Source organism: Mesoplodon bidens (genome assembly GCF_964165515.1).
Source record: "Mesoplodon bidens genome assembly, chromosome: 5".
Lineage (NCBI taxonomy): Eukaryota > Metazoa > Chordata > Mammalia > Artiodactyla > Ziphiidae > Mesoplodon > Mesoplodon bidens.
This window is the reverse complement of record NC_138161.1, coordinates 111,638,201-111,665,439: the sequence shown is the minus strand read 5'-3', so window position 1 is coordinate 111,665,439 and position 27,239 is coordinate 111,638,201. Positions and strand designations below refer to the sequence as shown.

At 40.2% G+C, this 27,239-nt stretch overlaps 1 protein-coding gene and 2 pseudogenes across 6 annotated transcripts in view; all 3 read right to left on the bottom strand.

Annotated features, from left to right (window-relative positions):
* PCYT1A (phosphate cytidylyltransferase 1A, choline) overlaps nucleotides 1-26,206 on the bottom strand; it is a 45,800-nt gene extending 19,594 nt beyond the window's left edge. The window contains exons 1-2 of one of the 4 annotated variants that reach the window (XM_081234172.1): nucleotides 26,081-26,206; nucleotides 7,689-7,815 (exon numbers count right to left, since the gene is read on the bottom strand). In XM_081234172.1, the coding sequence (XP_081090298.1) occupies nucleotides 7,689-7,805 (117 nt within the window). In that variant the 5' untranslated portion in view covers nucleotides 7,806-7,815; nucleotides 26,081-26,206. The other 3 variants (XM_081234170.1, XM_081234171.1, XM_081234173.1) reach the window with 3 other exon arrangements.
* On the bottom strand, nucleotides 10,312-10,662 carry LOC308617663 (translation machinery-associated protein 7-like; annotated as a pseudogene). The gene has a single exon. The product of its transcript is annotated as a translation machinery-associated protein 7-like (transcript).
* On the bottom strand, nucleotides 12,712-13,594 carry LOC308617633 (small ribosomal subunit protein eS1-like; annotated as a pseudogene). Its single transcript has one exon. The product of its transcript is annotated as a small ribosomal subunit protein eS1-like (transcript).
* Nucleotides 26,207-27,239: the final 1,033 nt, after the last annotated feature.

The following is a 27,239-nucleotide window of genomic DNA, read 5'->3' as shown; positions in this document are numbered from 1 at the left end:
CCGTTAATATTGAATAGAGAGAGTGACAGTTAAAAGATTCTGTGAAGGAAGAATAGGTAGGATATGGTAAAGAGAAAATATACTGTCACTTGAGAGAGGAGTTTATAATAACTGAGCTTTTGAACTGAAGAAAATAAGACTGTGGTACCATCAGCAGGAACAGAGAAGTCTTTTAAAAAGGATCGTGGAGATCAAAGAAAATGAGAACTGACAGTCTTTGAATCTGGAGATTCAAATGACTATTGGAGACCTCCTAGAATATATTAGTGAAAGTCAGAACACCAGTGCCTTTAAGAAAATTGAAAGACAAGGAAACAGATTAGTAATAATTTCTCATTAGAGGTGTCTAGCCATAAAGGGAATGAGAAAAACAGAAAGGTACCTAGAGGGGACAGAAGGATCAGGTAGCAGGTGTTCTTAAAAGTTGAGGATATCAGGGCTTCCCTGGTGGCGCAGTGGTTGAGAGTCCGCCTGCCGATGCAGGGGACACGGGTTCGTGCCCCGGTCCGGGAGGATCCCACATGCCGCAGAGCGGCTAGGGCCCTGAGCCATGGCCGCTGAGCCTGTGCTCCACAACGGGAGAGGCCACAACAGTGAGAAGCCCGCGTACCGCAAACAAAACAAAACAAACAAACAAAAGTTGAGGATATCTGTACATGTCTAAGACAAAGGAAAAGGAGCCAAAGAGATTGAAAATATCAAGAGAAGGAAAAAAACAGATAATTAAGGAAGGAAGAGTCTAGAAGAATGACAGGGAATGGCCTCAAAGGAGAGCAGGGGGAAGCTGTTGGCCCTATAAGTAATTAGGATCACATTTTTCTGAAAGCAGAAGAAAGGAAAGGTGATAAAGGAGGAAGGATGTATATAAACTTATATTCTGATGCCCTCAATTTTCTCAGTAGAGCAAAGAAGAAAGTGAAGTTCCCTATAAAGAACAGGGACCTTGGAATGAGACTGAAAACTTGAGGAAAGTACAAAATATTTGGAATAGCTGTTGTGGGAAATGTATATATTTGAGCATCAGCAAATGATTAATGGAACTTCTGAGCCCTATATTCAGCCCAGATCAAGCTAGAAACTTTAATCTTTAGAAGGCCAAGTTAACAGGTCCAGGAAGAAAAACAAAGAATTAACAGAAACTGAAAGATCTAGGCTTAGGTCCTGGTGAATGGAAGGGAGGCAGAAGAGGGAAGAGAAGAGTTAAGGAAAAAGAGGTATCCAGACATTTCTCCAAAATGATATACTAATGGCCAAAAAACACATGAAAAGGTGCTCAACAATATTAGGCATTATGGAAATGCAAATCAAAACCACAATGAGACCCTGCTTCACATCCACTAGGATGGGTAAAAGCAAAAACACAGGCAACAACAGTGATGGCAAGGATGTGGAGAAACTGGAACCTCTGTACACTGCTGTGAATGTAAACTAGCACACAGCTTTGGAAAACAGTTCTTCAAAATGTTAAACAAAGGATATATATGACCTAGAAATTACACTCCTAGGTATATAAGCAAGAGAACTGAAAACATATCTTTAAAAACAACCTTGTACATGAATAACAGAACATTATTCACAATAGCCAAAAAGCGGAAATAATCCAAATGTCCAACAACTGATGAATGGATAAACAAAGTAGTATGTCTATAAGGATTCACCTATAAAAAGGAATGAAGTATTACTAAACACTACCACCTGGGTGGACCTTGAAAACATTGTGCTAAACAAAAGAAGCCAGAGACTTCCATGGTGGTCCAGTGGGTAAGACTCTGCACTCCCAATGCAGGGGGCCCGGGTTCGATCCCTGGTCAGGAAACTATATCCCACATGCATGCCGCACCTAAGAGCTCGCATGGCGCACCTAAGAGCCAGCAACTAAAACATCCCGCGTTCTGCAACTAAAAGATCCCACGTGCCACAACTAAGACCTTGCGCAGCCAAAATAAATAAATAAATACATATTTTAATAAATAAATAAATAAAAGCCAGACACAAAAGGCCACACGCATTGTGTGATTATATGAAATGTCCAGAATAGGCAAATCCCTAGAGAGAGAAAGTAGATTAGCAGTTGCCAAGGAGTAGAGGGAAGGGGGGAATGACGGAATGACTGCTAATAGGTACAGGGTTTCTTTCTGTGGTGATAAAAATGTTCTGGAATTAGACAGTGGTGATGGTTGTACAACACTGTGAATTTTCAGTATTAAAACCACTGAATTGTACACTTTAAAATGATTAAAATGGTGAACTTTATGTATGTGAATTTTATCTCAATTTTAAGAGATACATTATGTATCCTATCTTTCGTAACTCTGTTTCTTCAATCTTCCTTGTATACTGTGTACATTCCAAGGCAGAAGGCAAATGCAACTGTCCCTCCTGGCTAGAATTTGTGCTGAATCGATTCCTCCTAAGTATAGAGAATGAAACCTAAGGTTCTTCAGCTAAAACAGATCAGCAAAATCTTTAACTCTCTAGAGCTGCCTCCAGTTAGAATGAGTAGTATTTTTTAAAACACCCTATTATTCTCTTCTCAGTTAGAGAACATCGTCTCTAAAAGCTGACGTTTATATAAAAGTAGGACTAAGTATTTCTGTGTTCTCCTAAAACAAACCTCCTTCATTTTAACCTCAAAGGAATCCTATGGAATAATATTGCTTTCAAATCTTTTGACTCTCTGGTAGCAAAGTATAAATGAAAGGGCAAGGGTTTAGGACTTGAAAAAAACTTAGATCTAAATCCCAGCTCTATCACTTCATAGCTGTGAAATCACAGCAAGCTTCTACAGCTTTCATTTCACCTGCTATAAAATGGAAGATGAGACTTCCCTAGTGGCAGAGTGGTTAAGAATCCTCCTGCCAATGCAAGGGACACGGGCTCGAGCCCTGGTCTGGGAAGATACCACATGCTGCAGAGCAACTAGGCCCGTGTGCCACAACTACTGAGCCTGAGCTCTAGAGCCCGCGAGCCACAACTACTGATCTTGCGTGCCACAACTAGTGAAGCCCACGCACCTAGAGCCCGTGCTCCGCAACAAGAGAAGCTACTGCAATGAGAAGCCCGCACACCACAACCAGAGAAAGCTGGCGCGCAGCAACAAAGACCCAATGCAGCCAAAAATAAATTAATTAAGTAATTTCTTTAAAAAATGGAAGATAGTAATACCTGCTCCATAAGGTTGCTATGAGGATTAAATAAAATAGCATATGCAAAGTAACTAGCACAATGTTACACATATGAGTAGGCACTCAACAAATCTACATTAGCTCATTTTCTCTTCCATTCTATGGAACACAGGTTTCATTATACCAACAAAATTAACTAAATTGTATTAATCTAAGAGGTTAGCTTCTAAATGCTATATAAAGTGTCTAAGTCTATGCAAATTATAACTAATACTGTTATAACTAAAACTTAAAACTTATAATGATCATCATCTCCCAAATTATAAATGAACTTCTGAATGCAATATTGCTTCCATAAAAACTTTCTCCTGATTATGTTCACATATATTAACTCACTACTCCTCAAAATTCTAGTGAAAGAGAAGAAGAGATTCTGGTGTCCTTACTAATAGGAAAGAGGAAGTAACTCAAATAATCTAATACTAGAACTTGATATTGGCTTCCCAGTATGTATTCTATTTCCAAGGATTCGTAAACATTTTTCAGCAAAAAGTTTCATAATGGCACAGAGAAACATTTCCCATTTACCCAAACATTCTGCACAAATGGTTAACATGCCCTCCTGAGTTCCAAACTATTTCAATAATGCCAGGAAAAAGGCTCTAGATTCAAGAGGAATACCAGGTGGTGTGAGAAAGAAGGGATAAGGAACAGAGCAGAAAGAAAAAGAAAAACAATCATTCTCCCTGATTCCTGTTGCCATTTCAATGGATGTAAACAATGAGCTCACCTATTTAACTACTATTTGGATGCCTCATAGACCTTCTAAGTTGAACCTGTACTAAACTCATCGTCTTCCTCCTAAAACAGCTCTTCTTCCTGTATTTTTCATCTGAATGAGAAGCACCCCATCTACACAAACTACCTAAGGCTGAAACCTAGCAGTCATCCTTAACACCTCTCATCCTCTGCATCCTGATAATTTCCAAGAATTGTCTATTTCACTTCTTAAAAACTTAAAATTTATCTTGTCCTCTCTGTATCTACTGCCTTAGTTTAATCCTTCATCATTTCTAACCTGGACCATTATAATAATCTCACAACTAGTCCTGTGGCTTCTGTCTATCCCTGTTTCAACTGTTCCTTTCCAAAGCAATCAGGATGATCTTCTAAACTGTATATCTGATCATATTACCTATAGGATAAAGTTCAAATTCCTTAGCACAGCATACAAGATCCTTCATGAGCAGGCCCTTGCTTTACCTTATCTATTGCAGATTCTTATTCTGAACTTTAAGCTCCAGTAATGTTACTTGTAGTTTGCTAAACATACTATTATTTCACACTTCTGAAGTTGTACTCTATCTCTTGTCCATTTCTTGAATTCCTACTTAGCCTTCAAAGTTCAACTCTGAAATAATCTCCTCAATGAAGCTTTTCCAAAACCACTGTCCCCACCCCTCAGTCAAAGTTAATCTGTTGCTCCTCTAGAGGGTCACTGTACCTCTAGCTTACTTCTATTTGGCCCTTTTCATACTGTATCTTAATTATTTATCTCTTTCCCCTATTTGTCTATGAGCTTCTTAAGGGCAAGGCCACCTTTGCATCTCTGCATCTCAATGTATAGCAAATGACACACAGAGGTTCTCAATATATGTAGTTTGAAATGAGATTGTAAGATCTATCTCCATAAGCAGAACTTAGGCCAACTAACCTCAGAGTTTAAGTACTCTGTGACTTATTCATACATATGACAAATATTAAGATAGGCTAAATGTCTGTTCTTTATAAATATTTCTGTGATCCTTTTGATTTTACCTCTAGAAACATCTGTTTCAGTAAATTCTTTATACTTATAGACAAACTAGCCACAAAGTTATCCCTTAATTTTTCCTCCTTAACTCCTTTCTCTCCCTTCATCCATTTTATCCTGACCTACCAACCCAGCTACCAAATACTTGGGGAGGTTGGGAGGAAATGGGGAGTGACTGCTAATGGGTATGGGGCTTCTTTTGGGGACGATAAAAATATTCTAAAACTGGCTGTGGTGATGGTAGCACAACTCTGTGAATATATTAAAAACCATTGAATTGTACAGTTTAAATGGGTGGATTTATGATCTCAGTAAAGCTCTCATAAAAAAAAGAAAAAACCTTGTTCGTTTTTGCTACAGAGTTGAAAGGGATTCAGAGATAGAAAGCACATGTGTACAGTGGAGATGACACACAAGTTTATTTAGCAGACACTCTTTTTTTTGTTTTTTTGTGGTATGCGGGCCTCTCACTGTTGTGGCCTCTCCCGTTGCAGAGCACAGGCTCCAGACGCGCAGGCTCAGCGGTCATGGCTCACGGGCCCAGCTGCTCCGCAGCATGTGGGATCTTCCTGGACTGGGGCACGAACCCGTGTCCCCTGAATCAGCAGGCGGACTCTCAACCACTGTGCCACCAGGGAAGCCCTAGCAGACACTCTTCATTAGAGTCAGTCCAGCCTGTTGGGTGAGTGAATCTTTGACCATTAGCCCATGTTAAATAGCCAGTGTGTACCAGAGAGGAATGTGAAATAGGTAGCAAGCCACTTAACTGATCTGTGACATGAATATATGAAGCAGAGTAACTTAAAGCATTGAAATTCCTCAGATTCTAAGAACCAAGAAATTTAAGTCTTCTCAGAGCCCATTCCACTAAGATTGGCCTTCTTTGGTCTATTCATGGCTATGGTGATTGGCTCAGAGTATTACCTACTTGGTTATAACTTGTCCCTACTCCAAATGAGAGTGCTGAATTGGTGCCCACCACCATCCCCTTAACCTGAATTCTCTAAGAAACATTCAGAAATTAAAAATGCCCTGTTAGGGACTTCCCTGTTGGCACACTGGTTAAGAATCCACCTGCCAATGCAGGGGACATGGGTTCAATCCCTGGTCCGGGAAGATCCCACATGCCGCGGAGCAACTAAGCCCGTACGCCACAACTAGAGCCTGCGCTCTAGAGCCCGTGAGCCACAGCTACTGAAGCTCGCGCGCCTAGAGCCCGTGCTCCGCAACAAGAAAAGCCACCACAATGAGAAGCCTATGCACCGCATCTAAGAGTAGCCCCCGCTCACTGCAACCAGAGAAAGCCCACGCGCAGCAATAAAGACCCAAAGCAGCCAAAAAAAAAAAAAAAAAGCCCTGTTTTGTTGACTGCTGAGTCATTTTCTGAGTTTACTTGCTGTAAAGAATAATGGCCCCCTAAGGATGTCTACATCTTATTTTCTAGAACCTGTGACTATGTTACATGGCAAAAGGGGCTTTGCAAATGTCATTAAAGGATTTTGAGATAGACAGATTATCCTGGATTAGCCAAGTATGTCCAATGTAATTACAAGGGTCTTTACAAGTGAATGAAGGAGGCAGGAGATTCAGAATCAGGAGATGTGATGACAGAAGCAGTGGTCAGAGTATTATGATTGCTGGCTGGCCCCTGAGCAAAGCAATACGGGCAACTTCTAGAACCTGGAAAAGGCAAGGAAACAGTTTTTCCCCTAGAACCTCCAGCCCTAACAACACTTGATTTTAGCTTTTTGAGACCCATTTCAGCCTTGTTACCCCTAGAACTGTAAGATAATATATCTGTATTGTTTTAGGCCATTAAATTTGTGGTAATTTGTTACAACAGCAATAGAAAACTAATACACTTGCCCCCAACATAATCATCAATATCAGGCCTGAAGCATATACCTACTATTTGTGGAGTCCAGTTGCTTTTATTGCTCAAGATAGAATATTGGTTTAGAACAACTAGTAATTGTGTCCGAGTAGAAATGTTTTTCCTTTTGGGTTACGAAGCTCCAAAAGTAACCAGTGGGAACTGCAGTTGGATCAATGGCTAATGGTCAATATAGGTACAAAACATACAGAAACATATAATTCTGTCACTGGGATTTTAAAACATGGATTTCATAATAACACTGTATACCAATAATAACTCCAACTGTGTATAAATGTTCTTTGACATATTTTTTTTAGGGGAAGCTTCAGGAAGGGTACCAACCTGAGACAGGATGAGCCGTTTGGAATGGGGTCTTTCATCAAAGGCTTGGAAGTGGTTAGGAAATACAAAGATAACATCCCAGAAATAAAGGAACATAAGGTAGGCAGTAATAGAAAAAGGTTCTCATCTAAGATATAACCAGTAATAGAGTGCAGGAGTGATATGAGAGAAAAGACAGTAAGACACAGAAAACTAAACACCATGAGATGATGCTAAGATCAGATCACTGCCTGGAGCTACAATTTCTCTATTTCATTAGTTTGAATTTGATCTTTTGCCTAATATATGTACAACCTCCAAATTTTCCTAACATTCTTTTTTCAATTCCAGTGTAAAGCTCTTACAACTGAGCTGTGAATTATAATCTGCATAAGAGTTCCAACAACTGGTGGAAAGTTACTATTCACACTTACTATTCATTCTTTCCATTATTTAAGAAGCCTTGTAATGTTGATATTGTCAGTGTTATATCAGTTTCTACCCTCCTCCTGCCAGGTTAAGTGTTCAACAAAGAAATCTCTTCCTTACTTACAATTGCACAGCGTGGCATTTTTGAAGGAATTCCATCATCCTCTGCTGCTCCATTGGGTCCAGGTATCTCTTTCCTCCTCTTCCTCATGTTGACTTTGGTTGAATTCTGTGCATCCATCTTCTTCTAACTGGTGATAGAAAGTGAAAAAGAATTTTTATCTCATTGGGGTGGGAAAAGCCTGTCACCAATATTTCAGAGATGTTAATATGGAGGCACTTAGTATCAATTCCATAGCACACATTTCACAAAGATGAACCAATTGCATCTGGCAAAAACAGCAAAGCTTCACAAAACCCAGGCACTAGTAGAAACACTGAAATGCCTCTCTGTGGAACAATGGCACAATTAATCACCTGGACCTTGTAAATTATTTCCCAACCAATACAGCCTGTATACCAACTGCTAATTTCATATCCTGACTGCATGCAAAAACCTGGAAGAACGTGGCTGAGAAAGTTAGTTATACAGACTTTCCACTACTCTTACATCATACCTCTAGGACACCTAGAAATATGACAGGTGCAAGGAAATGTGAAAGGTATGTCTTTGGTACAGATGGAGAAAAGAGCCTTTTTTTTAAAAAAAAAGGATGGCCACCAGCGATTCCTGGTTTAACAAAGCATGGACTTCTTAACTCTAAATGCTCTGTATATTTCAGAGACCACTCCTCCAGGATGAGAGCTATGAAAATTGTAGAGTAAGTGTACTTGTATCTTTTAAATGTCCTTCCTCTTCCTTTTTCAATTCATTTCCCCTCCCTCTTTCAGAGTCTTAGCACCTTAAGCTTGCTCAGAGTCCCCAACTACTAAAACCCCACCCAGGCTTCTCCTTCCCCCAAGGAAAAATTTATTATTGTCTCATTTAGCAGAAAGTGTCTAGCAACTAACTATTACAGAAAAGTTCTGAATATTTGATGTTTCATGTTTAGATGTTGGCTTGTGCTACACCTCCAATCCCCTACAAGGATATCTGCATTTTCCTTAGGTAACATAATTTGCACAAATAAATTAATTTCTTGATAATGATGAAATTTTAGATATCAGCCAGAAATTGGAGATAGAGGAACTGCAATGATCAACTGCCATCTCTGCCCAAGATGTGGTACAGTGAAAGGTGGAAAAAAGATCCTTAGAGCAGAAGCAGAAAACAAAACAAAACAAAATACTAGACAGAATAAGGACTTTCTACCCTGCCTCACGGCCTCTAATAAGCCCTCCAGAATACATGTTTATCTAAACAATCGCAATTGTGCCTTTCTTTCTTTCCTCTGGTTAAATTCCAAGTAGCAATGTGATAAGATCTACAAGAAACCTAACCTAATTCTTAGAGACTGAAAGAAACACCCTATGAGTCATGGCTAAGTATTAGGCTGGTATGAAAAAATGTCAGAATCTAAAGTGAAAGAAGAACACCACCCCGAAACTTCCTTTCATCACATATTCAATTAAAATTAAAATGTCTTTTCATCACAGATTAAAATAAAATGAAAGGAGAGTACTGTATATTTAACAAGTTTTTCCAGTGATGATGATCAGAGATTTTCTTCATTATTGTTATTAATTATTCTTTTGAAATATCCAGAGGTCAGATTTACTACTCCCATCTCACTGGTCTGAGAGGCCTGCTAAGAATGCCTTATCAGTTCAGTTAATGACCATTTCTAATTTGCATACAACAGGACTTTGCTGCAAATATCTGTTAAATTCTCAGAGTACGTAGACAAAATCCATTATGAGAAATATAATCAGAAATCTGGTGTTAGGTAGCTCAAGGTCAGGCAGTCAATAATATTGAGTATTTATTGTACACAAGGTATTATAACATAATTTTTAAAGTAAAAGTTATTTTCTCAAGAAGCCTTCAATCAAGGTGAGGAAACCACATGTTTATGATAAAAAATGCTCCTTAAGATTGCAAAACCATTGGGGGAAAGTTTGTTTAGGAACAGTTTCAAAGTAAATATCTCCCCATCAATGACTTATTAATTACAAAGTAAAAAGAGCTACCTTTAAAGTGAAAAAAATCTGAATTGGGAGATTGGGATTGACATATATACATCAATATGTATCAAATGGATAACTAATAAGAACCTGCTGTATAAAATAAATAAATAAAAATTTAAAATGTACACTATTAATAATGTAAAAAAAAAGTGAAAAAAATCTCTCAGCTAAGTAATTAAAGCTAATTAACATCACCAATAATGCCTCCTGATGTAAGGCACTGAGGACACATCATCTGCCAAAAATGCATAACCTGTATGGATTTATGAGGAACAATCAGACAAACCTCAACTAAAGGACATTCTACAAAAGAAAAAGGCTGTATTCTTCAAAAAACTGTCTATCATGAAAAACAATGAAAGGCCGAGGGACTGTTCCAGGTTAAAACAGACGAAAGAAATGACAACTAAATGTAATGCATAATTCTAGATTGGGGGAGAAATTGTTATAAAGGGTAGTTATTAGGACAATCAGTAAAATTAAAATATGGATTCTGTATCAGATAATAATATATATCAATGTTAAAATAAACTTCCTGAAGTTGATCATTATACTGTTATGTAAAAGACTGTCATTGTTTTGTTTTGTTTTTTTTTACAAAAGTTTACTCTTAAATGTACAATAGGTTCCAAGACAACACTTCATTCTAGCTATAGGTGGCAACAGATGTTATGGCAGGGAATCCAGATGTTTAATCCAGATGTTTAAACAGGAATGGAACTAAGGATCATCATTGCCTCAGGCACAAGGAACAGCTTACTTTTTGCCAGATTTCTTAATTCCACCTGTGGCCAGGGGGCCTTTCCCTGGCGGCCTTCTTCGCTTTTAGCTCCTCGAGGTTTCTTTTGCTCCTCCTTCTGTTTCTGCTTGAATGCCTTATCTTCCTCATCCATCTCCCTGGCTTGCTTCTTGGGCTGCTGCAGGGGCTTCTTCCTGCCACCTTCGCAGCCCGACATGGCGCCTGCCGCCTGCCGCCCCTTCCCCAGACCCTGCCACCGGCTGCCTGTCATTGTTTTTTTATGCTGAAGTATCTAAGGATAAAGGGTTATGATCTCTGCAACTTAACCTCAGAAAAAAAAAAAAAGAAAAATGTGTATATTACATATAAAAAGGTAAAACAAATATGGCAAAATGTTATCAATGTATGAAGCTGAGTCAGGCATAAAGGAGTTCATTTTTTTTTTTTAAGTAAAAAGTTTACTTTTAAAAATGTTCAAGGGCTTCCCTGGTGGCGCAGTGGTTGAGAGTACGCCTGCCGATGCAAGGGACACGGGTTCGTGCCCCAGTCCGGGAAGATCCCACAAGCCGCGGAGCGGCTGGGCCCGTGAGCCATGGCCACTGAGCCTGAGCGTCTGGAGCCTGTGCTCCGCAACGGGAGAGGCGACAACGGTGAGAGGCCCACGAACCGCAAAAAAAAAAAAAAAAAAAAAAGTTCAATAACCAGTTTCTACACAGATAGGCCCTCATCTAAGGTTGTCTTTTGGGGTCTCTAGAAACAGACTTCCTCTCCTTCCTAAATCTTTGAATCAGTGTAGATGATACATATATTCCAAGAAGTATGTTTTAGGAATCTAAATGTGTTGCAAGAAAGTAAGATAATAGCAGCAAGTTCATAATAATGACTGTTTTTTTTTTCAATATTACCAGTGCCAGGCACTGTGCTAGGTACTTTATATACATGATTCTCATTTAACCCATATAACCTGAGAAGCAGGTATTTTTAGTCCCAATTTACAAGTGAGAAGACTAAGGATCGGGGAGGTTAAGCAACCAATCCAGAAATCACGCAGCTAGTAAATGAGAAAGCCAGGATGCTGGCTCCCAGAAATTCACAGACGTTTTAAAGAAGCTGTCTCATCATTACTGCTGCTTCCCTCAGTCACGAACAGTCTTTCCACGGCATGGGTTCCTTAAGTTTTTGCAAACTTAAGTCAGACCAGCCTACCTGAACAGTGGAATAAAAGGTCACAGTCACTTAAAGGTAAACAAGGTCCCAGCACCAATCAAACAGAACTGACATGGCTCTTGGCCTGATTCCAAAGCTGCCTGATTTGTCAGCTGTACAGGTCTTTCTTACTGGAAAAGTTTTGCTAGGATTTCCTGATAAGCTTTCAATGTAAGCAATAAAGAATTCTTTAATTCTCTGCTCGTCTCTCTTCTGACATTACAAATAGGTGGTGCTTAAGTTACCTGTACTTTTCATTCATGACACAAAATAGTTTTAAGGATGCCAAAATAAATCAAGGGAATAAATGTCATGTCATATTCTCACCAGTTACTTTCCATGACTTCAAGTTAAAATTCCTTAAAGTTTAATAGAAAAATACTTAACACATCCAAAGACATGTTTATAGGAACTTCTCAGAAGTCTTTGCTCTGTGTGTGTGTGGGGGGGGAGGATTATGTGTGCTATAATATTTTTACAGCTCTACTGAATGAACTATAATTGACATACAATAAACCATATATTTAACAAGTGTATAATTTAATGAGTGTTAACATTATATACCTGTGAAATCATCAAAATTAATAAACATATCCCTCACTCTCAAGTTTCCTCATACCACTTTATAATCCATCTCTCCCTCCCTACTCTGACTTTGCTTTGCTTTTCTGTTTTGTTTACATTGTGGTAAAATATACATAACATAAATTCTACTTTGCTTTTTAACTGTATAATTCTTTTTTTTTTTTTTTTGCGGTACGCGGGCCTCTCACTGTTGCGGCCTCTCCCGTTGCGGAGCACAGGCTCCGGACGCGCAGGCTCAGCGGCCATGGCTCACGGGCCCAGCCGCTCCGCGGCTTGTGGGATCTTCCCGGACTGGGGCACGAACCCGTGTCCCTTGCATCGGCAGGCAGACTCTCAACCACTGTGCCACCAGGGAAGCGCTAACTGTTTAATTCTTGAAGTACTGAACCATCTTGCATAATTCAACTTAACCAGCCAAACACATGGTAGATATCATCATACTAGAAAGAAGCAAAGGCGCTAAATACTGCCCTTGTGGGGGTTTTTTTGTTTTTGTTTTTGTTTTTGTTTTTATCACAAATGAGGTCTTTTATTTGTCACCATTAAACGTCTGATTTTTAAACAGATTCCTGGACTGGTGGCTCATATCCATCAGCTCGTTCAACTTTAGCACCTGTCTCGTCCCCAGTAGCTTTTCCAGAACTACTACCTTCACCATGTAGCTCCATGAGTTTTCCCAATTCAAACTTGGGCTTCTTCAGCATTTTTACTTTTCTAACACAGACATCATGGAGTGGATAAATAGACTGGCAGGCCTTTTCTATGTCTTTTCCAATGCTGTCTGGAATCAATTTATTGACCACCTCTTTCAAGTCATTTGTCTGCACCTCTCGGGTCATGATTTTTCCATCATCTTCTTGCGGATCTGGCGGACCTGCTGGTGCTGGGCATAAGAGGTCTTCCGAATCTGATTGTTGCATTTTTTAGTAAAACCCACACAGAAGAGACGAAGCAAATAACCATCGGTCGTCTTGACATCAAGGTGAGCTTCAATCATGGTCTGCCATTTTTTGACTATGGAGCACATTTTGTCACGGGTTAAGATCCATGCCATGGAAATTAGTCAGGCAGCTTTTGCCCTGAACGTCCTCAGTAATAAGCTTGACTTTTCTAAATGCAACTTCATCATTCTGCAGATCAGCAAGGCTCACTTCAAACACACGACCCTTGAGGCCATCAGATGCGATTTGGGTTCCTTGAGTTCTCGTGACCAGTGTTTTCCCAATAGTTCTTATAGTGAACATAGCTGGTGCTTTCACGTCGTACCAATCTTTCTTAGAAAGTGGGTCAACCACTTTCTTCTTGGCTCCCTTTTGACCGCCTTTGGTAAGGCGCTTGTTCTTTCCGACCGCCATGGTGCTGCTCCGAGAACCAAAAGGCTGCCCTTGTGGTTTTAAAGATATTTTAAAGTCAAATTGATATCTGGAGTCACTAGATATTGTGACACTGGATCTATCCCACTAGATTAAAAAAAATCATACAAAAAATATAAAATATCACAATGAGAACTCAAGGGAGGAGAAAGGAGGTATCTGACTAGCTATTTAAAGCTAATGTAAAATTCATGAACAAAGAATCAAGGCAACCATTATTATTAGTATTAGTACTGACACACTGCAAAGCCCATTGGTAAATAATAGTAATACTAACATATTTTACCTGAATTTCAGTTGAGTACGTACATTCTTCAACAAAATCTCTCCTTCTGTCTTATATAAATATCTCTAAACAAATATCTAAGGCAGTGTTTCTCAATATTTTTTATCCATGCTCCATTTTGAGAAAAGTAAAAATCTTTAACCTCACTCCGTTAGCATACTGTAGTGATTAAATAGAGGTCAGCCCCTAAATCATATTACCTAAATATGAATCCCATTTCTACCACTAACTAGCCATGAAAATTTGGACAAATTCCTTTATCTCTCCAAGTCTTAGTTTCATCATCTAACAAATGTGGTTTAAATGGAATAATCCATGTAAAGCCTTAGCTCAGCGTCTGGCACACAGTATGTGCTTGTAAACATTAGCTACTATTATTATTTCATAGTAGTAGTAGTTGCCATCATCTGCCTTAAAGTCTATCTTCTGTTTATCCCCTATAGCCAAAAAGATTTTGTCAAATTTTCACCCATGATTGCTACTATAAAAAATGTACTTTTAATGTAAAAGTATGATAAAACATGAAGTATGCTCCATCTCCCCATCTTATCCTTACCCCATTTAAGAATCACTGCTGTGGAACTTCCCTGCTGGTCCAGTGGTGAAGAATCCGCCTTCCAATGCAGGAGACGTGGATTCGATCCCTGGTCAGGGAACTAAGATCCCACATGCCGCGGGTCAACTAAGCCAGTGCATCACAACGAGCTCCCGTGCCTCAACTAGACAGCCTGTGTGCTGCAAAGTACAGAGCCCACTAGCTATGGAGCCTGCGCGCCACAACCAGAAAAGAGAAAACCCACACGCCACAACTAGAGTGAAGCCGGCGCACCGCAGCAAAAGATCCCACCTGCCTCAACGAAGATCCCACATGCCGCAACTAAAACCCGACACAGCCAAAAGTAAAATAAATAAATAATCAACAAATCTTTAAAAAAATAATAATTTAACAATTGCACATCCTTGCCCAACAGACATTAATTCAAAAAAAATTACTATTGTAGCAAGAACTCTTCTAGAGTCTGATGTTAAGCTATGATGAAGAAACACCACTATTACTACTACTACTACTACTACTACTACTACTACTACTACTACTACTACTACTGTCAGCATTTATATAACACCTGTATGTCTAAAAAATTTAAAAATATTAAAACTCTTGGGGCTTCCCTGGTGGTGCAGTGGTTAAGAATCTGCCTGCCAATGCAGGGGACACGGGTTCGAGCCCTGGTCTGGCAAGATCCCACATGCCACGGAGCAACTAAGCCCGTGCGCCGCAACTACTGAGCCTGCGCTCTAGAGCCCGGAAGCCACAACTGCTGAACTTGCGTGCCACAACTACTGAAGCCCATGCGCCTAGAACCTGTGCTCTGCAACAAGAGAAGCCAATGCAATGAGAAGCCTGCGCACCGCAACGAAGAGTAGCCCCCGCTCACCGTAACTAGAGAAAGCCCGCGCATGGCAACGAAGACCCAATGAAGCCAAAAATAAATAAATTTAATAAATTTAAAAATACAAAAAACTCTCTTAACATTCACAACCCTTTGACATAGATGTATTATTTTTATCATTATTGAAACTGAGGCACAGAAAATAAGATCACACAGCTAGTAAGTGGCGAAGCTAGGAATCAAATTCAGTCAGCCTGGCTGCAGACTACACACCCTTAACTACTGTGGTATACAATAAAATGTGACACTGTACTATACAAGAAGGTACCTAATAACTATCTGTAAATATTTGAATGCCTGTTATGTTGGATAGGGCAGACACTTATTCTGGGAAAGTCCAGATAATAGAAAATGAATCACTAGTTGGAAGATGCAGAGACACAAACTTTAACTAAACATAATAAAAACCTTTTTAGGAACGAGAGTTATCTGAAAAGGGGCTGAGTCACCTCGGGGCATTTCATTTTGGCATACCAGGACATTCAAGGAGAGGTTGTGTAGAAATACCTTCATTCATTTCATTAGTCATAATCCTGCTAAAGTCCATCATGGTTGATCTTTTCGTTTGTTCTAATCTTAAAATACTTTCAAATCATGACTGCCATCTATCACATTAGCATTCACAATTTTATGTAACCTATAAACTTGGAAAGCATGGTTTTTATGTCTCCATCAATGTTAGTACTGAAAGTATTGATCAGGATAGATATATGTCACCATATACCAATGTGACATACCACTAGACCCCTCTCTCCTCATTGAGATCCACTCTTAATACTCTAGGTTAGTACAATATAAAACACAGGAGAGTTTATCTTTAGAAAACAGGATAGAAAAATATATTTAGAATTCTTAATGATTAGGGTATTCAATCAGATGTAAACCCGTTTCATTGTACTATCACATAATCCATATTTCTCTATCACAGTCCCAAAGATTATGATAATAGTGATGATAAAAATTATAGCTAACACTTACAGAGTACTTCCTTTGTGCCAGAAAGTTATAAACCTTTTGCATATATATATATTTTTTACAACTTTATTGGAGTATAATTGCTTCACAGTGGTGTGTTAGTTTCTGCTTTATAACAAAGTGAATCAGTTATACATATACATCTGTTCCCATATCCCTTCCCTCTTGCGTCACCCTCCCTCCCACCCTCCCTATCCCACCCCTCCAGGCGGTCGCAACTTTTGCATATATTAAATAACTTAATTCTCACAACAATCTTATGTGGTAGATAATATTATTTGCTCTATTTTGCAGATGAGGAAATTGAGGCACAGCTGGGTTAAATGACTTGACTGAGGTCACACACCTAGGACAGGGCAAAACCAGGATTTGAACCAAGGCATTCCGGCTCTAGGATCTGTGTACTTAACAACAACACTGCCTAGTATTTATTTACTTATTATATGCTGCCTAGTATATAAAATGGTCATACATGAATTTAAACAAAACCACTTACTGCACTCTGGCCATGCACTACACTGTGCCAAGCAGGAAGTTAATTTGATCTTTCACAAAGACTGGGCTCCTTCTCACTGGGCATATCGCTGACAGACTACTTAGGAATTCCAGGGGCTTATTTTGGTTTGGGCCAGAGTAGAAGAGTAGAGGGTGCACTAGACCAGGAATCATATCATATAAACGGGGACTTCATTCTAGCTCCTCCCAGGGAATTCCCTGGCAGTCCAGTGGTTAGGACTCGCGCTTCCACTGCAGGGGACATGGGTTCGATCCCTGGTCAGGGAACTAAGATCCCACAAGCCTCTCAGCCTGGACAAAAAAAAAAAAAAAAAAATCTAGCTCCTAGTACCTTAACTCTAAGTTATGGTGAGTGCAAATGAGAGATTAGAAAACAAACTCCCTGATGTTGCTCCTTTCCACCGTTCAATTCTCCTGCTCTGAAAAGAGCCCATTTTCATTCAGAGACTCAGTATCATTCGGTCTGTGTGATCTTCACCCTTAGCCATACCGTCAGATGCCACTGCCTAACCTCAACCAATCAGCACATCACTCTCTCAGGCCACAGACTGGGGGAGGAGGGAGGTGGGAAGGGCAGTGATTGGTGACCTAAGATAGTCCAATGAGAGTGAATCTCAGGACTCGCCAGATAGGAATTCATGGACAAAGATTATCACTTCTTTCTTTGTGAATTCAAGCCTGGAGACATGACTCTAGGAACCATCCTATAACAATCTAATGGTCATCCTATAACCGGAAGAGAGTCTTTCTCAAAACAGTCACACAGAGAAAGCAATGCTGATGATGGAGAGAAGCCAGATCCTGAACTGCCTAATTGTGTCAACCAATACATTCCCCTTTTTGCTTAAGCTCAGTTAAGCTTGGTTTTTTATCACTTAGAACCACAAAATCATAATTAATGCATTCAATACTTGGCAATGAGCCCTAGCACAAAGTAGGTGCTCAATAACTATTTGAACAAATGTAATAAGTGGAAAAACTCTTTTGAAATTTTGTAAAGCACTACTCACATTAGTATTTTGTTTTGATGGAAAGAGGTCAAGTACTTGTCAATTTATAAGTGTATCAAAGATGGCATAACAAAGCTCTCATCCTGTCAAAAGTATTTTTTTCTTATCTGCTTACAGTTCTTCTATTTTCCAAAGATGACTTTTGTGTCATATATTATGTTTTATACTATACTTTTTAAAAATTAATTAATTAACTTATTGGCTGTGTTGGGTCTTCGCTGCTGTGCACGGGCTTTCTCTTTGTTGCGGTGCACGGGCTTCTCTTTGCGGTGGCTTCTCTTTGTTGTGGAGCACAGGCTCTAGGCGTGCAGGCTTCAGTAGCTGTGGCATGCAGGCTCAGTAGTTGTGGCGCTCGGGCTTAGCTGCTCTGCGGCATGTGGGGTCTTCCCGGACCAGGGCTCGAACCCGTATCCCCTGCATTGGCAGGAGGATTCTTAACCACTGTGCCACCAGGGAAGTCCCTTATACTATACTTTAAACTGAACATTACACATGAGACTTAAACTGAAGTCTTAAGATCCTCTGGATTTAGAACAAACACATCTAATACTTTTTGTTTTATAATGCAAAACACTTCTATATCTTCTCCACTTTCTTAGGAGATGGAAAACACCAAGATCACAGTCATTCCATAATAGTGACCCTAAAAGAATTCAGAAATTATAAAGAGATTAACCCTCACACCTTTCCTCTAGAACTATTACTAATTTTTAAACTTTGACTTTATAGGTCTCTCAAGTTTTTCATTTTTCACTGGCTCTCTTAGACCATCCCCATGTTCCTCACATCTACTAACTTATACACTATGAAAGTATATATAAAAATTTAATAATTAGTGCCTAAACTGATGAAAAAAATTACCCCCAGCTTCCCTAAAGTTCCAATAGATGTCTGCTAGGACACATCAAATTTGCTACTGAGAAAAGGTATGTGGGAGGATGAGGGCATAGTGAGGGTAGCAAATATATGTTGGGTTTTTAGTTCATTATACTGAGACTTAGCTTGACCTAAAATCACACGACCTTTACAATACTCACAATTGCCCAGTAAACACTGAATACCTCCAACAATGAGGAATAATACTTCCCAACTCTCCACTTATGATAACTGCCCCTTTGCAATCAACCAATACTATTCAAGTAAAAGTGAGTGATGACCCTAGAAAAGGAGACTTTAAATATCTACATCCCAGAGGGAACACATACACACACACACAACCCAGGCTGCCTTAATATCTGTTTGTCCAGTGGGTAATAGGGTTGGGAAAAGATGACACCTCCTCGGAGCCAATACAGTACAAGATCAAAATGGGGATGGGGAGCAGGAGATTGCCCAATGACTTGCAGGTGGAGCCTGGCTTCCAGCCATAGCACCCACATTAATTAAGCTGGGATGAGTCAAAATGAAAGCAGTTGGAGATAGAATACACAGCCTCACTTATGAGCCCATTAGGGTGGGCCAAAACTTCCTATTTCCTTAGCAGTTTATCCTCCCCAAAAGTTTCTACGACAAAAGAAGCTATAACAAAAGAGAAAAAGGGAGCTGGCAGCCAGAATGCAGCATTTGTAAGGCCTGATCTTTCCAACACTGCTACATATTCAGTCCCGAGATAAGTCACCTTATCTTAGTCAAATTCCCCATTCAAGCACAGATTCTAAATATGGACATAAATACCCACACCACCACCATCACTACCATAACCCTGCCTATTAAGTGCCTTAGCGTCTCCAAATTGCTTTCAAGATACAGAATGTGGTATCTGTTCCTGTGATTTTTACCCAGATTCACAACATCTGGCTCCATTTCTGCTGACTAACCTCCCAGTATACACTGCTTGCCTTGTTCTTTAATGTTCCAATAGACGCCTGCTTGGATGGATTAACTTTGCTATTAAGGAAGTACACAGAAGTAGAAATGTGTGTCAGCAGGGAGGAGATACTGAGGATAAATCTAATCAAGTGTCTTTCCAACGTGAATATCTTGAAGGAGACAAAATCTGGGCGCTGGTATGCATATGCTTGTGTTTTAAAGATGAAAGTCTCCCACAAGTGCAGTTTTAGAAACTCCCACCCAATCCCCTCTATTCTACTTCCTTATTGTTGGTAGATTTAGTAAGCATCCCAGGGTGAAAGAGGAGGTGGACTCTGCTTCCTAAGCTATGCAACAACCTAAATAGTAGAAGTTGCAATCATGTATACTCTTAACCCTAATTCAAATTTGACTGATTACTACAGGGAACTATCTGTAAAAAGAGGAACCATGAACTGTTCCCTTGCATTCTATTCCTGCTTCCCCTGTCTCTGGGCCTACCATTTTCTTCCTCAGTAAGACCCTACGCTCAGTAATTTTCTACTGGCATACCAATGTCCAGTTCCAAAGCTGAGTGAGCAAGCATACTTTGTACTTGGGATCTTGATCTGCTTCTCCCTTTGTGGAGCGTAATAAAGCAGTGCTCTAAGAGGCAAGCTCTGTGACCTCCTAGGTTAACGTGAATCACATACTGTTGGCATGAATCATGTCACCTGCTGTACATTCAGGCCTTCCCACAGGTAACAGTGCAGTCACCTCACCCCTTGGTTACTAAAGACCTTTGAAGCTTGAGGGAGGATATGTCGAACCCATAGTGGGGAGGAGGGACTGGATTCAAGAACCAGCAGAACGCCTAGCGCAGCTCACAAGCCAAAAATGGCCCACTGCCTGTTTTTGTAATTAAGGTTTTGCTGGGACACAGCCATGCTCATCCACGGATGAATGAATGAAAAGTGGTCTACGGACACTTTTGTGCTACAGCTGCAGAGCTGAGTAGTTGCAACAGAGACTGTATGACCTGCAAAGCTGAATATTTACTATCTGGCCCTTTACCTAAAAAGTTTGCCAACTCTATTCTAGATGAAAACAGGATCAGTTTTATCAATAACTTGGTAGTGAATTCTACCTAGGTTATGCAAACAGTTTTAAAGTGGAGGACAGTGCTAGGAATAGAATTATCTCAAGAAACTGTACCATAACTTTCTGATACAGGATTTCTACAGTTTATGTCACTAACCTGTATATATCACCACACTGTACAGAATAAGTCAAAAGAATGCCTGATTTGGGAAGTTCTAAATGTAAAAGTGATTTCACAACATGATCTGCACAGATGATTAGTTTTAAGTCAGAGCTCAATGTTATTCCTCAATATGTGGGACCTGTAAATTGCCACATCTAAGATCTTAGCTCTGAACTTGATCTCTTCCGTCTAATTTCTCCAGAGAAACCCTTATTCAACAAACACTGAGTGGGCACTTACTCTGTGCCAGACCCTGGGTTAGTCCTGGACCAAAATAAAGTTTCTTCTTGGGCCTGACCACACAGTAGGCTATTTCAGCAAAGAGATTATCCTAAAAACCACAAGGGACACTTGTAATAGCTCTTACAGGTGAATGATTTTGCTCTGCCAGTATTCTACGAGAAGAATCCGTGAGTAAACCCTGTGTTTAGATTTTGCTCTTCCTAGAGTGGGTTATGGAACTTGTATCTCTAAGGCAGGGTCTATGACAGATTCAGGGAGTCTTGGATTTGGACCCAGAAAATTATATCTTTATTTTCACTAGCCTCTGGCAAATTCACCATTCCTTCAATTATGAACGTAAGCCACAATAGTAATAGTACACTTAGTAGAACAGACTTTGTCACCGATAGAAATCATAGATATTTTCATATAATATCACACTCGTACAAGTATCTTGAAATACTGTTTAAACACACGATCATTTAAAAATTATCATAGCTATAAGACCCACTGATAGACAGTAAACTTTATTTATTATGTTAATAAAAACTACATGTGCTATATCACACATTTTAAAAATATTCTGATAACTATATTTCAACATAATTTGTTTCCTTTATAATTCTATGTATTTTTTTGCAATATAAACATTATTCAAAAAAAGGAGTCAAAAAGGTTTCACCATACTGACAAAGGGGTCCACAGCACAAAAAAGATTAAGACCTAGGGGCCAAAAAATAAACAAACAAACGTAATCACATCTGAGGTAATTCTATGCAGATAAGTTAAGTGCCATACACTCATTTTGTTCTCTAATATAAAGCAAAGACTATAAGTCTTCTTTTTTTTTTTTTTTTTGTGGTACGCAGGCCTCTCGCTGTTGTGGCCTCTCCCGTTGCGGAGCACAGGCTCCGGACGCGCAGGCTCATGGGCCCAGCCACTCTGTGGCATGTGAGATCTTCCTGGACCAGGGCACGAACCCGTGTCCCCTGCACCGGCAGGCGGACTCTCAACCACTGAGCCACCAGGGAAGCCCTATAAGTCATTATTTTTAGCAGCCCTCACTTCAGACTGGTTTGCAAATAGTTGTGAATGTGATATATAACAGCCTAGCAGATCCATGGGTTCCCCTGGCAATCATTCTAGTCCAAACATAGAAAACTTCAAACTAACATAACTTTCAACAAGAGTTACCAAAAGAAAGGGAGAAAAAAGACTGAAAAAAGACAACAAACAAACAAAAAACCAAAACATAACCCTGCTATATATCTATCTACTAATCTGGTTTGCAAACAGTAAAATACAGGCAATACAATTATTTATATTAATGAGAATATGTATGTAAACAAACCTAACACAGTGCCAAATATATACTAGAGACTCACTCTTTTTTTTTCTTCTGGAATGGTGCTCTGGCATATACTGCAAAATAACGTATGTAAAAATGTATATTCCCTGAATTTACTGACTGAATTATAGAAGGGAGTTAGAATTTAAATTTTGCCACAAATCATTCATAAACAATTGACAAAACAAATCATACTTCATACACGTGTCCAGGTACCCATTTGACAGGAATATTGTGAAAAGGGAACTTTAGGACTAGAAACAGAAAGGTTTAAGCTTAGGAAAGAGAAAGTGCTAGAAGTTACCCTCTGGCATATAAGCAGGAGGGCTGAGCCCTGCTCTTACACTCTCCTTCCTATTGTTTTCTTTTTTCTTTCTTTTTTTGTTTTTTAATTGGGGTATAGTTGTTTTACAGTGCTGTGTTAGTTTCTACTGTACAGTGAAGTGGAGTTCCCTGTGCTATACAGCAGGTTCTCATTAGTTATCTATTTTATACATATTAGTGTATATATATATGTCAATCCCAATCTCCCAATTCATCCCAGCACACCCCCCTTTCCCCCCTTGGTGGAAGTCCATACATTTGTTCTCTACATCTATGTCTCTATTTCTGCCTATTGTTTTCTAATGTGACTTATGTAGTGGTAACGTAGGTAAAAGTTGTAGAAGCAGCCACAATGTTGAGTAAAAAGGAACTCTCACAGTTCAGTGATGATTGGGAAGTACTCTGATTTCAGGGTTTCTCTAACATAAAAAATTTCCCCCAAATCATGACTTTTAGAAAAATTTATTCTTTCCAATCTATTTTAGGGTAACACAAACGTTAGTGTAAGACAGACCTATTTCTGTTTGATTCAGTAGGAAGAATTACCTCTATTAGTAGAAAAGCCAGAAGATCTGGTTTCAGATGAGAGTTACGCAAATACTTGGAAAGAAAAGCATAAGAAAATTACAATTATAACTAGATATTCTGTCTTTATTCATCATTAAAAATAATAGCAAATTATTATGCTTGCTTTTTCTATGAATATTTCATAAATTAATCCTCATGAGAGTTTATAACATGAAGAGGTTATTCAGCTCCCACAGGAAAATCATGAATGAGGTCAGGTGGTTTACAAACTCCATGAGATTGTACACTAAATTTGGTGAGTATGCATATATTTCAGATTCTTAAAGGGTCATTTAACCAGAAGAACAGTTATCTTTGCCATAGAAAATCTAAAGCAAGAGAAAGCAATAATTCTTCCCAGAGACACAGAGTAAGTCAGTGTTAACATCAGATAAAGTAACCAGGGACTTCTGAATCCAAGGCTCTATCTGACTAGATCATTCTCCTTAAGGGATCACATATCCAAAGAGGAGATTCCTCAAGAAAAATAAAACCTCACCTGTTTATGGGAGAAGAAATCATAGGCTGAGGAAGGAATAAAAGTTCATTCTTTATCAATCAGGCCATTATACTGGTTTTCAAAGGGAGTTTGCAAAGCAGGGTAAGTCAGAAAGAATCATCTCATTCAGCAGACACAAATGACCCCAGAGGCAGTGCTGAAGTCCCCAAGTCTAAATGTCTTCCCTTCTGTGGTGAGTTACCTTTAAGCATTATATTCTGTTCTAGGAACAAATTCTTGAGTATTTCCTTTTAGTTATGTTGAATGTAAGCCAAGTAAACATCTAATGTTCTAGAAAAAGCCATTTTTTAGCTAAACAAAGGCTATCCCTCACCATTCCCAACTCATTCCCATTCAAGAATCTTTCTGAACTCTCTTCCCCTATCACAAAATGTATGTGTGTGTAGAGGGTGGGGTGACTATTAGGTTATCAGATAAATACAGTGTCTGGTAAGTTGAAATTGCCTCAAGCTTCTTCTATTAGATATATTTTTTAAAACACTGAGTGACACAGTAAGTAGCACCTTCTACAAAGGGCTGTAAAAGGGGAGGAAGTAGTGAAACTCACTTTAGTTCATTTCATCTGCATCACTAACAGCCCTCATGAAAGGGAATTGGTAGGAAATAAAACCAGAGCTAAAACATCATTTGAATTATCCACAGCATGGTATCATTCCCAGTATGCCAGTCTTGGCCACCAGTGCACAAATCATTGAACTGGATAGCTAAAAACAGTAAAGCTTCTCCGCTGTGGCATTCTAGTCACCACTGTTGACCTTCCCAGATCACCCTGTCTTCTCCAAGATAATCCTCTATCTGTTCACCACTGATTCCTGCACCAAATTCCATTCTCAACTAGTTTCTTTTTACTAGCAATTCTCTGTACTTGCAGAATCACTAAATATCAAGATTGAAAAGGACCCTGAAGGTTGTATCTCCCTACTCCCACTTTATTTCTTGGCAGAATCTTTTCTGTCTCTATCTTCAGTTCCCTTTCTAAGCTTTGTTCCTACCCTCCTCAAAGCTTCCCCCTTCCTCAATGTCTATTCCTAGCAGTTTTTCCTATCACAAACCCCTATATCCTCACTGCCTTTATAAATATCACTGTCCCTATTTCAATATATACCTGTTGGTTCTCCCAACTGAGAACCTGAGTTTCAGTCCCCAGTCATAACTGGTCACTTCGATTCTATTTGGGAAGCCTTCTCCAGTTAAGTCAATCTGATAGAGCCTGTGCCCCAGCCCCGGATCCAGTCTTCCTAATTGCATCTTTGTACTTCCAAACAGTCCCCTAATCGTAGAATCGTCGCATTTTAGACCAGAAAGAAAACTCAGAAATAATCTGGTCCAATGTTTTTCCAACTTTTTTTACTACATTTTAAGACACATGAAATCCATTTTACATCATAATCTCACACACACATAACTGAAACACGTTTCATGAAATAATACTCTTACTCTGCGAACACACTGAAAATTTCTAGTCTATTCCTTTTTTTTTTTTTTTTAATTTCAGGTTCCATCCACTAAATAGACTTCACAACCCAATCATAGGATGGAAGCCACAGTTTAGGAAACAATCTAGCCCAAACTTCCCATTCACGGAGGAAGAAACTGTAGCTCAATGGTGAGGTGAGCCTCCCAGCCACAAGAAGTTTGTCCATAAAATTAAACTCGGGTCTGTCTGATAAGTCCCAAACCAGTGTTTCCCACTAAGACCTTCTCCACCCAGTCACCACACCCCGTACCCAAACACCATGCTACCGTACCCTGTCCAGTCACTGATCCCACACTCTTCTCCAACTCAGCCCCTCAAAGTTACTGCTCGTTGGTCGGAATCCCCCTGCAGCCGCTGCTTCATGTTCTCTTAGGTCAGAGTCATTTCACAGTTACTATCCATCGATCGGTCTCCTCCGAGTCGTTGGTCCTTGGTCACAGTTCCCTGCTGTCACTGCTTCATACTTCCTCGGTCATAGTCCCCTCGCAGCCTCTGCCTCGTGTTCTCCGAGGTCAGAGTCCCTTAGCATTCACTGCTGCGGGTCGCAGACCCCTCGCGAGCAGCTGCGTCTCAGTCACAGTCCCCTCGTTGTCAGTGCCCCAGGGTCACAGTAGCCTTGCAGCCCCAGCCTCACACTCCCCTCGCTGTCACTGACCCACTCTTCTTTCAGTCAGTCTCCCCACGGTCCCAGCGCCACAGTTTCTCCTCTCAAATAGAGCCGCAAGGATAGGCACACACCGAGTCCTCACCTGCAGCTCACGCTCCCCCGGTCCGTGTCCCGTCGAATTTCTCCTGGGCGCCGCGTCACGGACAAGGGAAGTTGAGAGGGTTGCGGGGAGACGCCCGGGAAAGGCAGCTGACGGAACCGTGGGCCGGAAGTCCCGCCTACTGCCCGCCCTCTTGTCACTCCGACCACGATTTCTCCCTGAAAACCACGACCCCTGACACAGTAGTTCCGCCTCCATAGAGGCCCCGGGGACGGAGTGACTGAACCGACATCCACAGAGACAGAAGACAAAATGGCAAAGGGTCAGTCTCCATGCGGAACTAGAGTATGCGGTGAAGATACGGATGTATCTTGTCATGAGACACGCTGTGACTTGTCACTCGTGCTCACTGTCAGTCCTTCAAGAAGCGTTAACGCGATGGCTCCCCTTTTGCCCAGCTCCGGGCTCGGTCCCTTCCAGGAGGACCTGTCAGTCTTGGTCCTTCCTACGCTACCCCAGCGCCTGGCGTGGTGCCAGGCACTCGTACCAGCCCATTCACAATGCAGATGGCCGCGACGCCTTCCACCCTTGATATCCCCTACCTCCACCCCATGGTCTGCGGCTGCTTCACACAGCGCCACCTTTTCCCTACTTGGTGATGTAAAGAGAATTCCAACCAAGTCCTGTGAAAAGCCCTCTTCCTGTTATTTCTAACCCAGGTTAGCTCAACAAAAGGTGATCCCTAGGCATAAACTGGGGGCTAGCTGAACAGGAACGGATTCAAGGGAGGCCACTGGTAGGAAATCACATGGCAGGGTGTCTGGTGAAGAGAAACTTTTTCCTTTGCTAGAATGAACCTTTGGAGGGGTCCCTTTTGATTCTATAGATGTAAGGCAAGTAAATACCCAATGTTATGGAAGAAGTATGTACAAGAACTTTTTAATGTATTTACTTCTTATTTTTGTCTACATGCTTGAAAGTAGCTGAGAAGAAATAGGGTGGGTAAAGTTAAGCATCTGCTAAGGAGCCTCCAGGGGAAAAAAAGAATTGCAACCATTCCCTTTCCAGTTTCAAATAGTTATTTGAACAGGGCAGATAGATTAAGGTGCTGCAGATGACAGCTAGCTGGAGAAGACAGGGACTCTAAGGGGAACATTACTACAAAGATAGTGGGAATTGGGATAGTAACC